The sequence below is a fragment of the Oncorhynchus mykiss genome, chromosome 11 (assembly GCF_013265735.2).
Source record: "Oncorhynchus mykiss isolate Arlee chromosome 11, USDA_OmykA_1.1, whole genome shotgun sequence".
NCBI classification, from domain to species: Eukaryota; Metazoa; Chordata; class Actinopteri; order Salmoniformes; family Salmonidae; genus Oncorhynchus; species Oncorhynchus mykiss.
The window spans coordinates 84316393-84337103 of NC_048575.1; the positions used below are offsets into that span (position 1 = coordinate 84316393).

A 20711-nucleotide genomic window follows, 5' to 3' on the forward strand; every position below is an offset into this window, starting at 1 on the left:
GTTTGCTAACTACCTCTCTCAAAGAGTGCAGTGTGTAAAGTCAGAAAATCTGTTCTCTCAACCACTGCCTGTCACCAAGGGAGTACCCCAAGGCTCAATCCAAGGCCCCACACTCTTTTCAATTTACATCAACAACATAGCTCAGGAAGTAGGAAGCTCTGTCATCCATATATATGTAGATGATACAGTCTTATACTCAGCTGGCCCCTCCCCGAATTTTGTGTTAAATGCTCTACAACAAAGCTTTCTTAGTGTCCAACAAGATTTCTCTACCCTTAAACTTGTTCTGAACACTTCCAAAACAAAGGTCATGTGGTTTGGTAAGAATAATGCCCCTCTCCCCACAGGTGTGATTACTACCTCTGGTTTAGAGCTTGAGGTAGTCAACACATACAAGTACTTATGACTAGACGGTACACTGTCCTTCTCTAAGCACATATCAAAGCTGCAGGCTAAAGTTAAATCTAGACTTGGTTTCTTCTATCGTAATCGCTCCTCCTTCATCCCAGCTGCCAAACTAACCCTGATTCAGATGACCATCCTACCCATGCTAGATTACGGCGACATCATTTATAGATCGGCAGGTAAGGGTGCTCTCGAGTGGCTAGATGTTCTTTACCATTTGGCCATCAGATTTGCCACCAATGCTCCTTATAGGACACATCACTGCACTCTATACTCCTCTGTAAGCTGGTCATCTCTGTATACCCTTAGCCAGCACAGTCTGTTCAGATTTAATGATAGCCACCATTACCATTGCTAGGTCGGGGGGATCCGAGTCTGTGTCAGGTGAACCCAAGGCTTCAGCAGAGGCCTGCTCCTTTGTGGCCGTTGTTGTTTCGACATTTTACGATTAAAAGGCCAACATTTTCAGAAAAAAAGCCAGATTAGTAAATTGGGTTCGATTCCAAATTAAATGTTACAAAATTAACACCGTGGGTGTCACGACTTCGGCTGAGGTCGGCTCCTCTCCTTGTTCGGGCGGCGTTAGGCTGTCGACGTCACCGGCTTTCTAGTTATCACCGATCCATGTTTCCTTTTTCCTTTTGTTTTGTCTTGATTATGCACACCTGATTTCTATTCCCTTATTATGTTCCTTATTTAACCTCTCGTCTACCTTTCTCTTTTGTCCGTGATTGTTTTGTGTTACCGTGTGTGTTGGAGGGTTTTCTCGATACGTGATGTTTCCTTGTTGGAGATATACCGTTTTTTTTCTATTAATGTTTTGAGTAAAAACTTTTGTGTTTTTCCTCAAACCTGTGTCCTGCGCCTGACTCCGACAACGAACCCAGCACATTGTTACAGTGGGGGAGGTGATGGTCAAGTATTAATAGAAATTGTTTGGAGCGCATCTTCATATGTTGCTGGTCACCAGCGCCCCCACAGCTAATTCTGTAGAAAATAGTAAATGAACAGTTGAACTCAGTAAATAACGATTGAGATCGGATTCCTCTGGAGTCGCCAGACACTATGGAGCTCGTTAAGAAACAAACACTGTTCACCAGGACTCAGGAATGAAGAACACATTTTAAGCTGCATTTTGATTAAAGCCTTAAATCAACGAAACAGGAAATAATGAACTGGGTTCAGAGAGTGGCATGGAGCAGAGAGCTCTGTCTGGATGTTTATTTCCAGGGATGACCCATGGACCACCCATGGACATGACCAAGTCGCTTTGCGTCTGCTAAATGGCATATATTGTCATACAATGTCATACAATGTCTTCAGATCTATCTTATTAGCATTGGTTCTGGATAGTTTTTAATTACTCTAACTTTTAGCGTCACAATTTTTCTATGCCCCTGCATGATCCCCCACCTCTAATCTCCTTACTGAAACTATTTCCCTGATAAACAGACACAATATACACTTTATATACATCAGTATGTGGACACCCCATCATACACTATATACAGTTGAAGTGTATATATAGTGTGTGTGTACAGTTGAAGTCAGAAGTTTACATACACCTTAGCCAAATACATTTAAACTTAGTTTTTCACAATTCCTGACATTTATTCCTCGTAAAAATTCCCTGTCTTAGGTCAGTTAGGATTACCACTTTATTTTAAGAATGTGAAATGTCAGAATAATAGCAGAGAGAATTATTTAGACCACACAAGCTCACAGAGCAGGACTGCCGAGTGATGAAACACCTAGTGGTTAAAAATCGTCTGTCCTCAGCAACACTCACTACTGATTTCCAAACTACCTCTGGAAGCAACGTCAGCACAAGAACTGTTCGTCAGGAGCTTTATGAAATGTGTTTCCATTGCCAAGCAGCCGCACACAAGCCTAAGATCACCATGAGCAATGCCAAGCATCGGCTGGAGTGATGTGAAGCTCACCGCCATTAGACTCTGGAGCAGTGGAAACACGATCTCTGGAGTGATGAATCACGCTTAACCATCTGGCAGTCCGACGGATTCATCTGGGTTTAACAGATGCCAGGATAAAGCTACCTGGCCCAATGCATAGTGCCAACTGTAAAGCAGTTTGGTCACGTGTATTTCCCTCCAACACAGAGGGTATATTTCTCTGCTCTTCAAAGGGATATCAGAGCGGAAGGGAGTCTGAAGTATCAGACAGCTCTATAGGGTATCTCTGTCTCTCTACTAGACGATGTCCGAGACCAAACTTACTGATGTGCAGATTTTATATCCGACTCCGAAGTCGAAGCGACACTGTTCATCCATGGAGTAGTTGATCCCTGGCAGCTCTGGCAGCTGGGGCCAGTCGTGTTTGAACGGGTCATCCAGGAGACAGTCGTACGAACTACGAGACACAAGAAGAGTTTCATTTCATTTTCAGAAATGTTGTTAATTTCATTTTTATTGTTTAACACTTGAACCGCTGTGACTCGAGGGACCGCCCCAAGCTAAGAAGCAGTCATTCTGACTGCAACACTCTAAACGCATTCATGAAGGTGTTAGGTAACATTAGAATATCATTTTCTTTTAATGTAAAAAACCAACTGTTCAATAAATTGTACTTGTGGAGTGCCTTTGTTGCAACTATGAAACAGAAACCATGTGTGTTGGAACAAGGTAACAAAGATGCACAGTAAGCAAAATGTGAGGTCAAATAATGAAAACAGCACCGGTGGGTCGGCCCAATTGAGGTAGTATGTACATATGTACATGAATGTATAGTTAAAGTGACTATGCATATATGATAAACAGAGTAGCAGCAGCGTAAAAAGAGGGGTTGGGGGGGGGAGGGGCACACAATGCAAATAGTCCAGGTAGACATTTGATTCAGGAGTCTTATGACTTGGGGGTAAAAAACTGTTGAGAAGCCTCTTGGTCCTAGACTTGGCACTCCGGTACCACTTGCCATGCGATAGCAGAGAGAACAGTCTATGACTAGGGTGGCTGTGGTCTTTGATAATTTTTAGGGCCTTCCTCTGACACCGCCTGGTGTAGAGGTCCAAGATGGCAGGAAGCTTGGCCCCAGTGATGTACTGGGCCGTATGCACTACCCTCTGTAGTGCCTTGCAGTCGAATGCCAAAGCAGTTGCCGTACCAGGCAGTGATGCAACCAGTCAGGATGCTCTCGATGTTGCAGCTGTAGAACCTTTTGAGGATCTCAGGACCCATGCAAATCTTTTTAGTTCCTGAGGGGGAAATAGGCTTTGTCGTGCCCTCTTTGTCTTTGTTTGGAATAGGATTAATTTCAGAGAGACAAATTATCATGTTTTTTTAGCAAAATGCTGTACATCTGCCTCCCTCTCAGATAAATAAGTAATACTGCTAGGTTTTACCAATGACTGTATCCATGATTGGACAAAGCCATTGATCAGGTGACACCATGCAAAAGATGCTAAAAGATCCACATATGATGCAATCTCTATTGCACTCAACACTCCCTTTCCCACTAGGACAAAAGGAACACCTATGTGAGAATGCTATTCATTGACTACAGCTCAGCGTTCAACACAATAGTGCCCTCAAAGCTCATCACTAAGTTAAGGACCCTGGGATAAAACACCTCCCTCTGAAACCGGGTCCTGGATTTCCTCACGGGCCGCCCCCAGGTGGTAAGCGTTGGTAACAACACATCCGCCGCGCTGATCCTCAACACTGGGGCCCCTCAGAGGTATGTGCTCAGTCCTCTCCTGTACTCCCTGTTCACTCATGACTGCATGGACAGACACGACTCCAACACCATCATTAAGTTTGCCAATGACACAACAGTGGTAGGCCTGATCACCGACAACGACAAGACAGCCTATAGGAAGGAGGTCAGAGACCTGGTCGTGTGGTGCCAGGACAAAGGAGATGATTGTGGACTACAGGAAAAGGAGGACCGAGCACATCCCCATTCTCATCGATGGGGCTGTAGTGGAGCAGGTTGAGAGCTACAAGTTCCTTGGTGTCCACATCACCAACAAACTAACATGGTCCAAGCACACCAAGACAGTCGTGAAGAGGGCACGACAAAATATTTTCCCCCTCGAGAGACTAAAAAGATTTGGCATGGGTCCTCAGATCATAAAAAAGGTTCTACAGCTGCACCATCGAGAGCATCCGGTTGCATCACTGCCTGGTATGGCAATTGCTCGGCCTCCGACCGCAAGGCACTACAGAGGGTAGTGAGTATGGCCCAGTACATCACTGGGGCAAAACTTCCTGCTATCCAGGACCACTCTACCAGGCGGTGTCAGAAGGCCCTAAAAATTGCCAAAGTCTCCAGCCACCCTAGTCATAGACTGTCCTCTCTGCTACCGCACGGCAAGTCTAGGTCCAAGAGGCTTCTTAACAGCTTCTACCCCCAAGCCATATAACACCTGAACAGCTAATCAAAGGGCTACCCAGACCCCTCTCTTACGCTGCTTCTACTCTCCGTTTATTATCTATGCATAGTCACTTTAACTCTACCTCCATGTACATATTACCTCAATTATTGACTCTCAAAACATTGACTCTGTACCGGTACCCCCTGTATATAGCCTAGCTATTGTTATTTTACTGCTGATGTTTAATTATTTGTTACTTTTATTTTTACTTATATATTTTTTACTTAATCCTTGTTTTTAGTAAAACTTCTTAAAGCATTGTTGGTTAAGGGCTTGGAAGTAAGCATTTCACTCTAGGCAGAGTTACACAGAAAAAGCCATATCTCAGACTGGCCAATAAAGATAAAATAATAAGATGGGCAAAAGAACACAAACTGGACAGAGGAACTCTGCCTAGAAGGCCAGCATCCTTGAGTCGCTTCTTCACTGTTGACGTTGAGACTGGTGATTTGCGGGTCCTATTTAATGAAGCTGCCAGTTGAGGACTTGTGAGGTGACTTGTAATGGCAATACTGTAAGTCTCAGTAGAGTACAGTCCCATGTTAGTACTGTAAACTTTCAGCAGGGTACAGTACCACAGTAGTCTGTAAAGTCTCAGTAGAGTACATACCCATGTTAGTACTGTAAACTTTCAGAAGACTACAGTATTGTGGTCATTTGTAAAATCTTAGTAGAGTACAGTACCATGGTAGTCTTGCACTTTTCCTACAAGCACAGAATTTGCTGATAACTGTTTTGAGGAAAATCTAACTTACTACAACTGTGATATGTGGTTGTCTGAACTTAAGATGAATGCACTTAGTAGTATATTAATTCTAATACTTATAGTAGTAGTAAATACATATGGTTAGTAATAGTCATAGTAAAGTAATATTATTTGTATTATTAATAGTAATATTAATAGTAATATTGTAGTAATAGTAAAGAAATAATACTAGTAACATAGTAATAGTAAAATGATTAGCTTTAGTACCCGTACAGTAATAGTTTTAATAATAGTAATAGTATTGTTTTAGTAACAGTAAAGTACTAGTAACAATATTAGTTTTAGTAACAGTAAAGTAATAGTATTAGTTATAATAACAGCAATAGTAAAAGTATCAGTTATAGTAACAGTAAAGTAATAGTATTAGTTTTAGTAACAGTAAAGTAATAGTAATAGTATTAGTTATAATAACAGCAACAGTAAAAGTATCAGTTATAGTAACAGTAAAGTAATAGTATTAGTTTCAGTAACAGTAAAGTAATAGTAATAGTATTAGTTATAATAACAGCAATAGTAAAAGTATCAGTTTTAGTAACAGTAAAGTAATAGTATTAGTTTTAGTAACAGTAAAGTAATAGTAATAGTATTAGTTATAATAACAGCAATAGTAAAAGTATCAGTTATAGTAACAGTAAAGTAATAGTATTAGTTTCAGTAATAGTAATAGTATTAGTTATAATAACATCAATAGTAAAAGTATCAGTTATAGTAACAGTAAAGTAATAGTAGTAGTGTTGTTTGTTTTAGTAACAGTAAAGTAATAGTATTGTTTTAGTAATAGTAAAGTAATAGTACACGTATTAGTGATAGTATTAATATTAGTAATGGTAGAGTAAATGTAATGTACTAGTAAAGTAACAATACTTGTAAAAGTAGGTTAATAGAAGGTAACCTACTGTATATATCTATTGAGCTCCTGTCCACTACACATGGACCAGTGGTATCGGTGGAAGGCAGCTTGAACCAGTGGAGCCATCACACTCCCCATGGCTGTCTCGTCCCCACAACGATTACCCTGACCATCATGCTCCATACCCAGCCTTTACACACACAAGAAAGAGAAAGAGAGAGAGAGAGTTAGGGACGTTGTCATGGACGTTGATTCCTAATAAGATTTAATTTGACTTAGAGAATATGTTACCTGTCCAGCTCCTCTGGGTTCCCCACTACCTCTCCAGCTCCCCACTACCTCTCCAGCTCCTCTGGGTTCGCCACTACCTCTCCAGCTCCCCACTACCTCTCCAGCTCCTCTGGGTTCGCCACTACCTCTCCAGCTCCCCACTACCTCTCCAGCTCCTCTGGTGTCCCCACTACCTCTCCAGCTCCCCACTACCTCTCCAGCTCCTCTGGTGTCCCTATGGCCTGCCGCTCTACGGCCTGCCGCTCTACGGCCTGCCGCTCCATGGCCTGCCGCTCTATGGATGTTATGTCAGATTGACGTAATTCGGGAGGAGGCAGGACATGATGTAATATCATAAGGAGGAGAGGCTGTAGAACAGATGGGCCTGTCTCTGAAAGGTGGTTGATGCTAACGTCAGATCACAGAGGAGCCAACTGAACACAAAACCACTGAATAGATTATGGGAAACATTCTATTCCCACACTATGGAACCTTGAACCGCTCCCGTGTAAACACACACACACACAGATAATCAGAATTTACACATGTCCGGTCTCGTGGGCGACAACGAAGGCAGAGGAGAATCCATCCTCATGGTTCAGCGTGCAGCTCCGGACTGTATGGCACATGCCTGTTACGGGGGCGTAGCCTGGAGAAGAGAGAAATCATTCTACAGTGAGGTAGATATGGTGAAAGAGAGAGGAGAGAAATCATTCTACATTGAGGTAGATATGGTGAAAGAGAGAGGAGAGAAATCATTCTACATTGAGGTAGATATGGTGAAAGAGAGATGAGCGAAAGAGAGACAATGGTGCGTACTAGTGCTGCGCGAATAGTGGTTTTTGAGGTTGCTTCAGTATCATTATTAAAAAATAATCCCGGTTTTCAAAAAAAATTTAAGCAATAAATGCACTACGCATTATGTGGGTTGAATGCTGAAACACAGAATAAAACATTGAATAAAAGTCCCATGATGGTAGTCCCATGATGGACTGCCCATTACCGCTCTCTATCCTTTTGTCATTTCTCTCTGGTGCCGTTCGGGCAATTTAAAGTATTGATTGGGGACATATTTGTGGAGGAATGTAACTGTTTTTCTTGGTGATTTGTGATGTTTAATTTGCAATAACAGTAGTTGCAAAGAAAAAGCCATATCTCAGACTGGTCAATAAAAAGAAAAGATTAAGATGGGCAAAAGAACACAGACACTGGAGAGAGGAACTCTGCCTAGAAGGCCAGCATCCTTGAGTCGCCTCTTCACTGTTGACGTTGAGACTGGGGATTTGCAGGTACTATTTGATGAAGCTGCCAGTTGAGGACTTGTGAGGCATCTGTTTCTCAAACTAGACACTCTAATGTACTTGTCCTCTTGCTCAGTTGTGCACCGGGGCCTCCCAGTCCTTTATATTCTGGTTAGGGCCAGTTTGCGCTGTTCTGTGAAGGGAGTAGTAGACAGTGTTGTACGAGATCTTCAGTTTATTGGCATACTCTCGCTAGGAATAGCCTTCATTTTTCAGAACAAAAATAGACTGAAAAGTTTCAGAAGAAACTAGTTTCTGGACATTTTGAGCCTGTAATCGAACCCACGAATGCCGACGCTCCAGATACTCAACTCGTCTACTTTAATCAGGACAACAGTTTTCAGCTGTGCTAACATAATTGCAAAAGTTTTTTATTTATTTTAGTTTTACCCCAATTTCGTGGTATCCAATTGTTTTAGTAGCTACTATCTTGTCTCATCACTACAACTGCCGTACGGGCTCGGGAGAGACGAAGGTTGAAAGTCATGCGTCCTCCGATACACAACCCAACCAAGCAGCACTGCTTCGTAACACAGCGCGCATCCAACCCAGAAGCCAGCCACACCAATGTGTCAGAGGAAACACCGTGCACCTGGCAACCTTGGTTAGCGTGCACTGCGCCTGGCCTGCCACATCGCTCACTACAGGTGAGCGATGAGACAAGGATATCCCTACCGGCCAACCCCTCCCTAACCCGGACGAAACTAGGCCAATTGTGCGTCGCCCCAAGGACGCGGCCGGTTACGACAGAGCCTGGGCGTGAACCCAGAGTCTCTGGTGGCACAGCTGGCGCTGCAGTACAGCGCCCTTAACCACCCGGGAGGCCGCAAAAGGGTTTTCTAATGATCAATTAGCCTTTTAAAATGCTAAACTTGGATTATCTAACACAACGTGCCCTTGGAACATGTCTACACTATTTTTGATTAATTTGATGTTATTTTAATAGACAAAAAAAGTGTTTTGTTTTTTGTTTTTTTAAAGGACTAAGTGACCCCAAACGTTTGAATGGTAGTGTATATAAACCCAAAACCCAAAAAAAGGAACGTCCTCTCACTGTTAACTGCGTTTATTTTCAGCAAACTTAACATGTGTAAATATTTATATGAACATAACAATATTCAACAACTGAGACATAAACTGAACAAGTTCCACAGACATGTTGTCACGACAAAGGTAACTCCTCTCCCTGTTCAGGCGGTGCTCAGCGCTCGGCGTTGCCGGTTTACTAGCCGCCACCGATCCCTTTTTCCCTTTCTGGTTGTTTTGTCTGTGTTCCTTTTCACACCTGGTTTCATTTGCATTTATTTATTTGTGTGTATATAGGGCACCTGTTACCTGCCTTAATTCGTGCAGGAGTAAGTGTGTATTTGCGCTCGATTATCTTTGATGTTTATTGTTTTCGCTATTACGCACGTGTATGTAAGTTTCGGAACTGAGTTTGTTCCTCCGTGCATTTTGCACGAGTTTCTGTATTGTTTTCACTACAGAATTATCTTTGAAAGACAGGGTCCTGAAAAAGGGACGTTTCCGTTTTTGCTGATTTTATATACACACACAGTAACGGTCAAAAGTTTTAGATCACCTACTCATTGAAGTGGTTTTCTTTCCTTTTTACATAGTAGAATTATAATAAAGACATCAAAACTATGAAATAACACACATGGAATCATGTAGTAGGCAAAAAAAGTGTTAAACAAATCAAAATATATTTTATATTCTTCAAATTGCCACCCTTTGCCTTGATGACAGGTTTCAATTAACAGATGTGCCTTCTTAAATGTTAAGTGTGTGTGGGATTTCATTTCCTCTTAATGTGTTTGAGCCAATTAGTTGTGTTAAGGTAGGGGTGGTATACAGAGGATAGCCCAATCTGGTAAAAGACCAAGCCCATATTATGGCAAGAACAGCTCAAATAAGCAAAGAGAAATGACAGTCCATCATTACTTTAAGACATGAAGGTTAGTCAATACGGAACATTTCAAGAACTTTGAAAGTTTCTTCAAGTGCAGTCGCAAAAACCATCAAGCGCTAAGATGAAACTGGCTCTCATGAGGACCGCCACAGGAAAGGAAGCTGCAGAGGATAAGCTCATTAGAGTTGCCAGCCTCAGAAATTGAATCAGTTCAAGTAACCGACACATCTCAACGTCAACTGTTCAGAGGAGACTTTGTGAATCAGGCCTTCATGGTTGAATTGCTGCAAAGAAACCACTACTAAAGGACACCAATAATAAGAAGAGACTTGCTTGGGCCAAGAAACATGAGTAATGGACATTTGACCGGTGGAAATGTGTCCTTTGGTCTGGAGTCCAATTTGGAGATTTTTTGGTTCCAACCTCCGTGTCTTTATAATACGTGTGTGGGTGAACGGATGATCTCTGCATGTGTGGTTCCCACTGTAAAGCATGGAGGAGGTGTGATGGTGTGGGTGTGCTTTGCTGATGACACTGTCGGTGATTGAATTAGAATTCAAGGCACACTTTAACCAGCATGGCTACAACAGCATTCTGCAGCGATATGCCATCGCATCTGGTATGCACTTAGTGGGACTATTATTTGTTTTTCAACAGAACAATGACCCAACACACCTCCAGGCTGTGTAAGGGCTATTTTACTAAGAAGGAGAGTGAGTACTTCATCAGAAGACCTGGCCTCCCGAATCACCCGACCTCAACCCAATTGAGATGGGTTGGGGTGAGTTGGACCACAGAGTGAAGGAAAAGAAGCCAACAAGTGCTCAGCATATGTGGGAACTCCTTCAAGACTGTTGGAAAAGCATTCCTCATTAAGCTGGTTGAGGGAATGCCAAGAGTGTGCAAAGCTGTCATCAAGGCAAAGGGTGGCTACTTTGAAGAATTTGAAATGTAAATATATATTGCTCGCCAGAGGTAGCCTGACTGCCATTAGGTACTGAGATGAGATCCTCAGACCCCTTGTGAGACCGTATGCTGGTGCGGTTGGCCCTGGGTTCCTCCTAATGCAAGACAATGCTAGACCTCATGTGGCTGGAGTGTGTCAGCAGTTCCTGCAAGAGGAAGGCATTGATGCTATGGACTGGCCTGCCCGTTCCCCAGACCTGAATCCAATTGAGCACATCTGGGACATCATGTCTCGCTCCATCCACCAACAGTTGCATCACAGACTGACCAGGAGCATGCCCAGGCGTTGTAGGGAGGTCATACAGGCACGTGGAGGCCACACACACTACTGAGCCTCATTTTGACTTGTTTTAAGGACATTACATCAAAGTTGGATCAGCCTGTAGTGTAGTTTTCCACTTTAATTTTGAGTGTGACTCCACATCCAGATCTCCATGGGTTGATAAATTTGATTTCCATTGATAATTTTTGTGTGATTTTGTTGTCAGCACATTCAACTATGTAAAGAAAAAAGTATTTAATAAGAATATTTCATTCATTCAGATCTAGGATGTGTTATTTTAGTGTTCCCTTTATTTTTTTGAGCAGTGTAGTTATCTTTATGGTAGGGAACAATTTGTTTATGCAAACTGATGTGCATCTACCAGAGCCAAGATATCCTGTGGCGTGCCAAAGGGTTCGATAATTGGACCTTTGTTATTCGTAATCTATATCAATGACCTCGCTGCTGGGTCTTCTACCGTACTTCCCCTTCTCTCTTTGCTGATGATACCAATTAGATTTTATCACACAAGAATCTTGACTCACTAATTAATGTAGCCAACTCAGGCATAGCCACAGTTTCTGAATGGTTCCAGATAAACAATTTATCTTAAAATGTTTTTAAAAAAGTACATATACCTCCTACCTACACAAATTACTCATCATACAATATACAATTGCAAGACTAGCCACCTCAAATTACCCGGTTCCATCTGCAAGTTTGTTTAAGAAACTAATTATATTGTCTATTTATGACATTAATGTACTCCAATTATGCCCTTTCATCTACAAATACTCATACCTCCCAGACAGTTTACCCTTCAATGGATTCTTCCAGGTTAATTCTGAAATACATCTACACAACAAAAGACACTGCGATAACCATCACCCTCCATACTGCTGCACCTCACATAGTCATTTCTCTATTAGATATAGAGCTACCATACTCTGAAATTATTATCTTCACATTACCAAACATCATTATCCCTCAATAACTTCAAGCAAAGACTGGAGGTCAGCCTGACTACTCAGTAATCTCCCCCATATAACTCTCACACACTCACATCCACACGCACATGTAAACAAAACATACAGTTGATTATTTTTGTGATTGCTGGTGAATTCATTTACACATTTATAATTAGCAGTTTTTGTTATTTGTATTTGTATTTATTATGGATCCCCATTAGTTCCTGCCAAGGCAGCAGCTACTCTTCCTGGGGTTTATTATGGATCTCCATTAGTTCCTGCCAAGGCAGCAGCTACTCTTCCTGGGGTTTATTATGGATCTCCATTAGTTCCTGTCAAGGCAGCAGCTACTCTTCCTGGGGTTTATTATGGATCTCCATTAGTTCCTGCCAAGGCAGCAGTTACTCTTCCTGGGGTTTATTATGGATCCCCATTAGTTCCTGCTAAGGCAGCAGCTACTCTTCCTGGGGTTTATTATGGATCTCCATTAGTTCCTGCTAAGGCAGCAGCTACTCTTCCTGGGGTTTATTATGGATCTCCATTAGTTCCTGCTAAGGCAGCAGCTACTCTTCCTGGGGTTTATTATGGATCTCCATTAGTTCCTGCTGAGGCAGCAGCTACTCTTCCTGGGGTTTATTATGGATCCCAATTAGTTCCTGCCAAGGCAGCAGCTACTCTTCCTGGGGGTTTATCATGGATCTCCATTAGTTTCTGCTAAGGCAGCAGCTACTCTTCCTGGGGTTTATTATGGATCTCCATTAGTTCCTGCCAAGGCAGCAGCTACTCTTCCTGGGGTTTATTATGGATCTCCATTAGTTCCTGCCAAGGCAGCAGCTACTCTTCCTGGGGTTTATTATGGATCCCCATTAGTTCCTGCCAAGGCAGCAGCTACTCTTCCTAGGGTTTATTATAGAGCCCCATTAGTTCCTGCCAAGGCAGCAGCTACTCTTCCTGGGGTTTATTATAGATCCCCATTAGTTTCTGCCAAGGCAGCAGCTGCTCTTCATGGGGTTTATTATGGATCCCCATTAGCTGCTGCCTTGTCAGGAACTACTCTTCCTGGGGTTTATTATAGATCCCCATTAGTTCCTGCCAAGGCAGCAGCTACTCTTCCTGGGGTTTATTATAGATCCCCAATAGTAATTTTTTAAAATCATATTACTCCTGTGCTAGCCTCCCTACACTGGCTTCCTGTCAAGGCAAGGGCTGATTTCAAGGTTTTACTGCTAACCTACAAAGCATTACATGGGCTTGCTCCTACCTATGATTGAGTGTAGTCTGACCCAGGGGTGTGAAGGTGAATGGAAAGGCACTGGAGCGACGAACCACCCTTGCTGTCTCTGCCTGGCCGGTTCCCCTCTCCACTGGGACTCTCTGCCTCAAACCCTATTACAGGGGCTGAGTCACTGGCTTTACTGGTGCTCTTCCATGCCGTCCCTAGGAGGGGTGTGTCACTTGAGTGTGTTGAGTCACTGACGTGATCTTCCTGTCCGGGTTGGCGCCCCCCTCGGGTTCGTTCCGTGGGGGAGATATTCGTGGGCTATACTCGGCCTTGTCTCAGGGTAGTAAGTTGGTGGTTGAAGATATTCTTCTAGTGGTGTGAGGGCTGTGCTTTGGCAAAGTGGGGGGGGTTATATACTGCCTGTTTGGCCCTGCTTGGGGGTATCATCGGAGGGGGCCACAGTGTCTCCAAACCCCTCCTGTCTCAGCCTCCAGTATTTATGCTGCAGTAGATTATGTGTCGGGTGGCTAGGGTCAGTCTGTCTGAGTATGTATCCTGTCTTATCCGGTGTCCTGTGTGAATTTAAGTATGCTAATTTTCTCTTTTTCTCTCTTTATCTCTCTTTCTCTCAGAGGACCTGAGCCCTAGGACCATGCCTCAGGACTACCTGGTGTCCCCAGTCCACCTGGTCATGCTACTGCGCCAATTTCAACTGTTCTGCCTGTGGCTATGGAACCTGTTCACCGGACGTGCTACCTTGTCCCGGACCTGCTGTTTTGGACTCTCTCTACCACACCTGCTGTCTCTAACTCTGAATGATCGGCTATGAAAAGCCAGCTGACATTTACTCCTGAGGGGCGGACCTGTTGCACCCTCTACAACCACTGTGATTATTATAATCTGACCCTGCTGGTCATCTATGAACGTTTGAACATCTTGGTCATGTACTGTTATAATATTTGGTGCAAACAAATAAATACAAAATAAATGGATAACTTGGTATGAAAAATGAGAGCCTGAAACTATAAATGTTGGTGGAAGATACAACAGACTGTTCTTCAGAGCAACTCTGGTATAACAAATGAATCCAGCATGTCTAAAATCAAATACAACTGTGATCACCAGGTTGACTAGCTAACACCTCTGTTGGGCACATTCAACAACTAGCAAATAGAGTTTAACATCAAATAGTGCAACTGGCTGCTTCAACAAATAGTACTAAGAGTAACATTAGGAGGGCTTCTTCAAACACTATGTGACCTAACGTTTTCAGAAAACTGCAGGCCCGGTAGGGAGCTGGAATGAAGTCAGTAAGACTGACAGGAGGAGGAAGCAGTACACATGGGGTAATCCTGGACCAAACCTACATTCCAGGGGGTTAGAGGTACGGGTTAGGGTCAGAGTTAGGGATCAGGGGTCGTGGTCTTACCCTGCATGCCTGTGGGTCCAAAGCCCTGTCTGGTCAGGAAGATGGCGTGATCATGGTGCTCAGAATGGTCATGGTCTGCCTTCTGCTGAACGAACGCCCAGCGACACACGTTCTCCAGACTCCTGGACGGGTTCCCTCGTTCTATCAGGCTGATGGACTGACAGGACAGACAAACTGTTAGAACCTGATAGCATGGTGTTAGCAACACCAAGGTCATGCGTTCAATTCCCTCAAGAATCACAAACACATGCTGTAACCAGTAGTGGTGCATGGGTAAAATCACTGGGGAAGCCAAGACCCCCCTAAAAAGACATATTACAACATGTGTGTTGTGATAATTGTGTTTTCTCTATAACCTGTTAATTTATATGCCTTGACACCGTGATATATAGGCCTAAAGGCAGAGACAATAAATGGCAGAATAAATTAAACCACACCTTTGGTTCATCACAAAACTGGATAGCAACATCTGTCCATTGAAGTCCACAAAGCATATTGACTCACCCAGAAATACCGCCCCCCTCTCTTTCATGACTCTGTCATACAGTACACACTTCTAGTTTTTGTTGTCCTAGGCTACTTGACTAAACTGCTTGCTCGCTAGGCTAATTTCCTTGGGGCAACGGTGCCCCAGGCCAGCTAGTTAACATTAGCCTATTACATCAAGCAACATTTTGAACTTCCATCCTCTCAGACCAGGGGCACAATGCATGAATTTATGGTTGGATCAGAATTGTCATTAAAATCATTGGCGAGTACGGAGAATTAAGTAAAACCACAAATCCCTATCTCCATCTATGGGTAATTTAGGAAAGGGACCATTTTAGCTAGTTAACTATCTATTGGAGACCAATGACACAACGAGATGCAACAATTCAAATTTTTTTGGTAAATTACATTTGGCTTGTGATTGAGTGAAGCCAAATCCAAACTGGCTTCCTTGACACATTTGTTTTGATAAATTAAGCTCACTCAGTTTAGCTCAATGCTGATTGACTAATATTAATATGTTGTCAAGGAAGGCCAAATGCTCGCTGGTTTCTCTTGTATTCAATGCCACGGGCAGCAACAATGTCATACTCTTTTTGACCAGATAGCATCAGATAGATGGCCAACACATACTGAGACAGAGGGGCGCTGTTTCGCTAGCTCGGATGCTTTCTCCAGTAAGATACTTTCAGCCTTTTCCGAATTGAAGGACAACTATGAAACACATTTTTTTTGTGGAAGCCTGGCTTCCCTTGGCATCCATGAATACACACCACTGGCTGTAACTGTATGTACTCACTGTACTGGATAGAATAATTGTGGATAGAATACTATTCTAAGTGGTATCCTATTTAGAGCTTTATCGAAGCGGTATCTTTAAAGCCTACCTTAGCATAGCCCAGCATGATCATCCTCACCAACACCACATTAATATGGACTCCTAGAGACTCATCGTGGTAGATCTCATTCACCTGAAACAAACAGCAAGACAGGATCGAAAACAGATGGCAAGACAGGACTGAAACACTCGGCAAGACAAGACTGAAACACTCGGCAAGACAGGACTGAAACACTCGGCAAGACAGGACTGAAACACTCGGCAAGACAGGACTGAAACACTCGGCAAGACAGGACTGAAACACTCGGCAAGACAGGACTGAAACACTCGGCAAGACAGGACTGAAACACTCGGCAAGACAGGACTGAAACACTCGGCAAGACAGGACTGAAACACTCGGCAAGACAGGACTGAAACACTCGGCAAGACAGGACTGAAACACTCGGCAAGACATGACTGAAATACTCAGCAAGACAGAACTGAAACAGATTGTAAGACAGGACTGAAACACACAGCAATACAGGACTGAAACACTCGGCAAGACAGGACTGAAACACTCGGCAAGACAGGACTGAAATACTCAGCAAGACAGAACTGAAACAGATTGTAAGACAGGACTGAAACACACAGCAATACAGGACGGAAACAGGCAGTCAGACAGTAAGACAGTATTGAAACAGACGGCAATATGGTATTGAAACAGACAGGAAGACAAAGACAGTTAGACAGCGAGTCGATGCGTGAGGAGGAGACAATTAATTGAATACAAAGTCTCTCTCCTTCACATCTTCTTTATTTTTATTTCACCTTTATTTAACCAGGTAGGCTAGTTGAGAACAAGTTCTCATTTACAACTGCGACCTGGCCAAGATAAAGCAAAGCAGTGCGACACAAACACAGAGTTACACATGGAATAAACAAACATACAGTCAATGATACAGTATAAAAAGTCTATATACAGTGTGTGCAAATGAGGTAAGATAAGGGAGGTATGGCAATAAATAGGCCATGGTGGCTAAGTAATTACAACATACCAATTAAACACTCGAGTGATAGATGTGCAGAAGATGAATGTGCAAGTAGAGACACTGGGGTGCAAAGGAGCAAGAAATATAAATAAATACAGTATGGGGATGAGGTAGTTGGGTGGGATATTTAGAGATGGGCTATGTACAGGTGCAGTGATCTGTGAGCTGCTCTGACAGCTGGTGCTTAAGGTTAGTGAGGGAGATATGAGGCTCCAGCTTCAGTGATTTTTGCAGTTCGTTCCAGTCATTGGCAGCAGAGAACTGGAAGGCAAGGCGGCCAAAGGAGGAATCGGCTTTGGGGGATGACCAGTGAGATATACCTGCTGGAGCGTGTGCTACGAGTGGGTGCTAATATGGTGACCGGTGAGCTGAGATAAGGCGGGGCTTTACCTAGCAAAGACTTGTAGATGACCTGGAGCCAGTGGGCTTGGCGACGAGTATGAAGCGAGGGCCAGCCAACGAGAGCGTACAGGTCGCAGTGAGCAGTTGGAGGCCACGGAAGGAGGGTTGTAGGGCATTGAAGCTCGTCTGAAGGTTAGTTAACACAGTGTCCAAAGAAGGGCCAGAGGTATACAGAATGGTGTCTCTCTGCGTTGAGGTGGATCAGATAATCACTAGCAGCAAGAGCAACATCATTGATGTATACAGAGAAGAAAGTCGGCCTGAGAATTGAACCCTGTGGCACCCCCATAGAGACCGTCAGAGGTCCGGACAACAGCCCCTCCGATTTGACACACTGAACTCTATCAGAAAAGTAGTTGGTGAACCAGGTGAGGCAGTCATTTGAGAAACCAAGGGTATTGAGTCTGCTGATAAGAATGTGGGGACTGACAGAGTCGAAAGCCTTGGCCAGGTCGATGAATATGGCTGCACAGTAATGTCTTGCAGCTCTTTCAGAACAACAGCTATCTGGATTTGGGTGAAGGAGAAGTGAGGGGAGGCTTGGGCAGTTGATCGGGGTAGGGGTAGCCAGGTGGAAAGCATGGCCAGCCGTAGAAAAATGCTTACTAAAATTCTTCATTATAGTGGATTTATCGGTGGTGACAGTGTTTCCTAGCCTCAGTGCAGTTGGCAGCTGGGAGGATGTGCACGTATTCTCCATGGACTTTAGTGTCCCAGAACTTTTTTGAGTTTGTGCTGTTCCTGTTATAGCCTCCTCGTGCGGAGTCCCCTCGTGTGGTTAGACCAGTCGTGATGGATTAGGAGGGTTAAGTGTAGCAAAGAGGTCCAGTCCAATTGGCAAAATAGGTATAGTGGCCCAAGAAATTGGCCGATGGATCTCTTCAGCTAACAGTCCGATATTCTCTAGACAGCAAGCGGGCCGCAGCTAGCATGCTAGCAGATGGACATTCAGGGGACGCCGCGATGTAGGAGCCAGTTGAATCACCCCTTCGGACAGATTACGTAGGTAGTCCAGTCGTGAAGGAGCACCGTACCGGCAGTAAAAGGGGTCCAGGCCTATTGGCAAAATAGGTATTGTAGCCCAGGAGTGGCTGATGGACCTCTTCAGCTAGCCGGGAAATTGGCCTAGCATGGGCTAGCTCCAGGCTAATTGGTGTTTGCTTCGGGACAGAGACGTTAGCTAGCTATCAGCGATGATCCAGGTGAAAAGGTCCAGAGCTTGCGGTAGGAATCCGGGGATATGGAGAGAAAATAGGTCCGGTATGCTCTGGTTTGAGTCGCGTTGTACAAAGTGGCAAGAGCTTTCCGAGCTAAGGTTAGCTGATGACCGCTAGCAGTGGTTAGCTGACTACTAGCTAGTAGCTAGTGAGCTGGCTAGTTTCTGTTGGGGGATTCCGGTTCAGAAGTAAAGAAAAATACCTTGGGAAAAAAGCAGATCCACACAACATTGGGAGAGGTTGCAGGAGAGTAGTTTGAAGTTGAGGTTTAGAAAAAGATTAAAAAAAGATATGCGAAGAAAAATATATAAAAATATATATACATGGGGCACGACAAGACTAGGACAAAGAAGTCTGACTGCTACGCCATCTTGGAAAGATAACCCACTGTATGAGTCATCTTCTAACCAGATGGCAGAGGTACAGATGGACTTCTTCACACTAGAGAGGACAGGAAATAGAGACAACCCTGATGACCCAGAGTTCTGCCCTACAGGGGTACTGACATTATTATTATATTTCTGTACATTGTATGATGAACAGTGGAGCGCACTGAGAATCCACTTTGCCTCACACCTCTGGTCTCTTCTGTAGGTGAGAAGAGAAGCTAGACAATGTAATGGCTGGATGACACCTCTCGCATCAGTACACACAGGTTTAGGGAGGTTCAGAGAGATTCAGACAGGTTTAGAGAGGTGCAGAGAGATTCAGACAGGTAGAGTTTAGTTAAAAACATCACACATGGCAACATAGGAAAAGCAGAATGTATCAGAGAGACAAAGAGATAGACAGAGCTACATGGGACAAGCAACACGTAGAGTGCATTTAGAAATAATTCAGACCCCTTGACTTTCCTACATTTTGTTACGTTACAACTTTATTCTAAAATATATTAAATTGTTTTTTTCCTCATCAATCTACTCACAATACCCCATAATGACAAAGCAAAAAACTGAAATATCACAATTACATACATATTCAGACCATTTACTCAGTACTTTGTTGAAGCACCACCAACCTAGCGATGTCTAATAATAATCATAGAGAATTTCAAAAATCATTTTTCTACGGCTGGCCATGCTTTCCACCTGGCTACCCCTACCCCGATCAACTTCCCAAGCCTCCCCTCGCTTCTCCTTCACCCAAAATCTTCTGAAAGAGCTGCAAAATCTGGACCCCTACAAATCAGCTGGGCTAGACAATCTGGACCCTCTCCCATAACCCATAAAGATTGGAAAGCTGCAACGGTGATCCCCCTCTTTAAAGGGGGTGGCACTCTAAACCCAAACTGTTACAGACCAATATCCATCCTGCCCTGCCTTTCTAAAGTCTTAGAAAGCCAAGTTAACAAACCAATCACCGACCATTTCGAAACCCACCGTACCTTTTCCGCAATGCAATCTGGTTTCCGAGCTTGTAGTGTGTGCACCTTAGCCATGCTCAACGTCCTAAACGATATCATAACCGCCATCGATAAAAGACAGTACTGTGCAGCTGTCTTCATCGACCTGGCCAAGGCTTTCGACTCTGTCAATCACCACATTCTTATCAGCAGACTCAATACCCTTGGTTTCTCAAATGACTGTCTCAACTGGTTCACCAACTGCTTCACAGATAAGAGTTCCATGTGTCAAATCGGAGGGCCTGTTGTCCGGACCTATGGCAGTCTCTATGGGGGTGCCACAGGGTTCAATTCTCGGACCGACTCTTTTCACTGTATACATCAATGATGTCGCTCTTGCTGCTGGTGATTCTCAGATCCAAATCTACGCAGACGACACCATTCTGTATACATCTGGCCCTTCTTTGGACACTGTGTTAACAAACCTCCAAACAAGCTTCAATGCCATACAACGCCTTCCAGACCCACATTAAACATCTCCAATCCAAAATCAAATCTAGAATCGGCTTCCTATTTTGCAACAAAGCCTCCTTCACTCATGCTGCCAAACATACCCCCGTAAAACTGACTATCCTACCAATCCTCGACTTC

The 20711-nt window shown here is 43.6% G+C and overlaps 1 protein-coding gene across 4 annotated transcripts in view; it reads right to left on the reverse strand.

The window, feature by feature from the left end:
• Nucleotides 1–20711, reverse strand: part of adamts3 (ADAM metallopeptidase with thrombospondin type 1 motif, 3) — a 190860-nt gene that overhangs the window by 81100 nt on the left and 89049 nt on the right. For all 4 annotated transcript variants that reach the window (XM_036936581.1, XM_036936583.1, XM_036936580.1 and 1 more), the window contains 5 exons: nt 16121–16204; nt 14745–14901; nt 7228–7333; nt 6461–6604; nt 2643–2775 (listed from right to left, as the gene is read on the reverse strand). In XM_036936581.1, coding sequence (XP_036792476.1) covers nt 2643–2775; nt 6461–6604; nt 7228–7333; nt 14745–14901; nt 16121–16204 — 624 coding nt within the window. The remainder of the gene's footprint in view (nt 1–2642; nt 2776–6460; nt 6605–7227; nt 7334–14744; nt 14902–16120; nt 16205–20711) is intronic.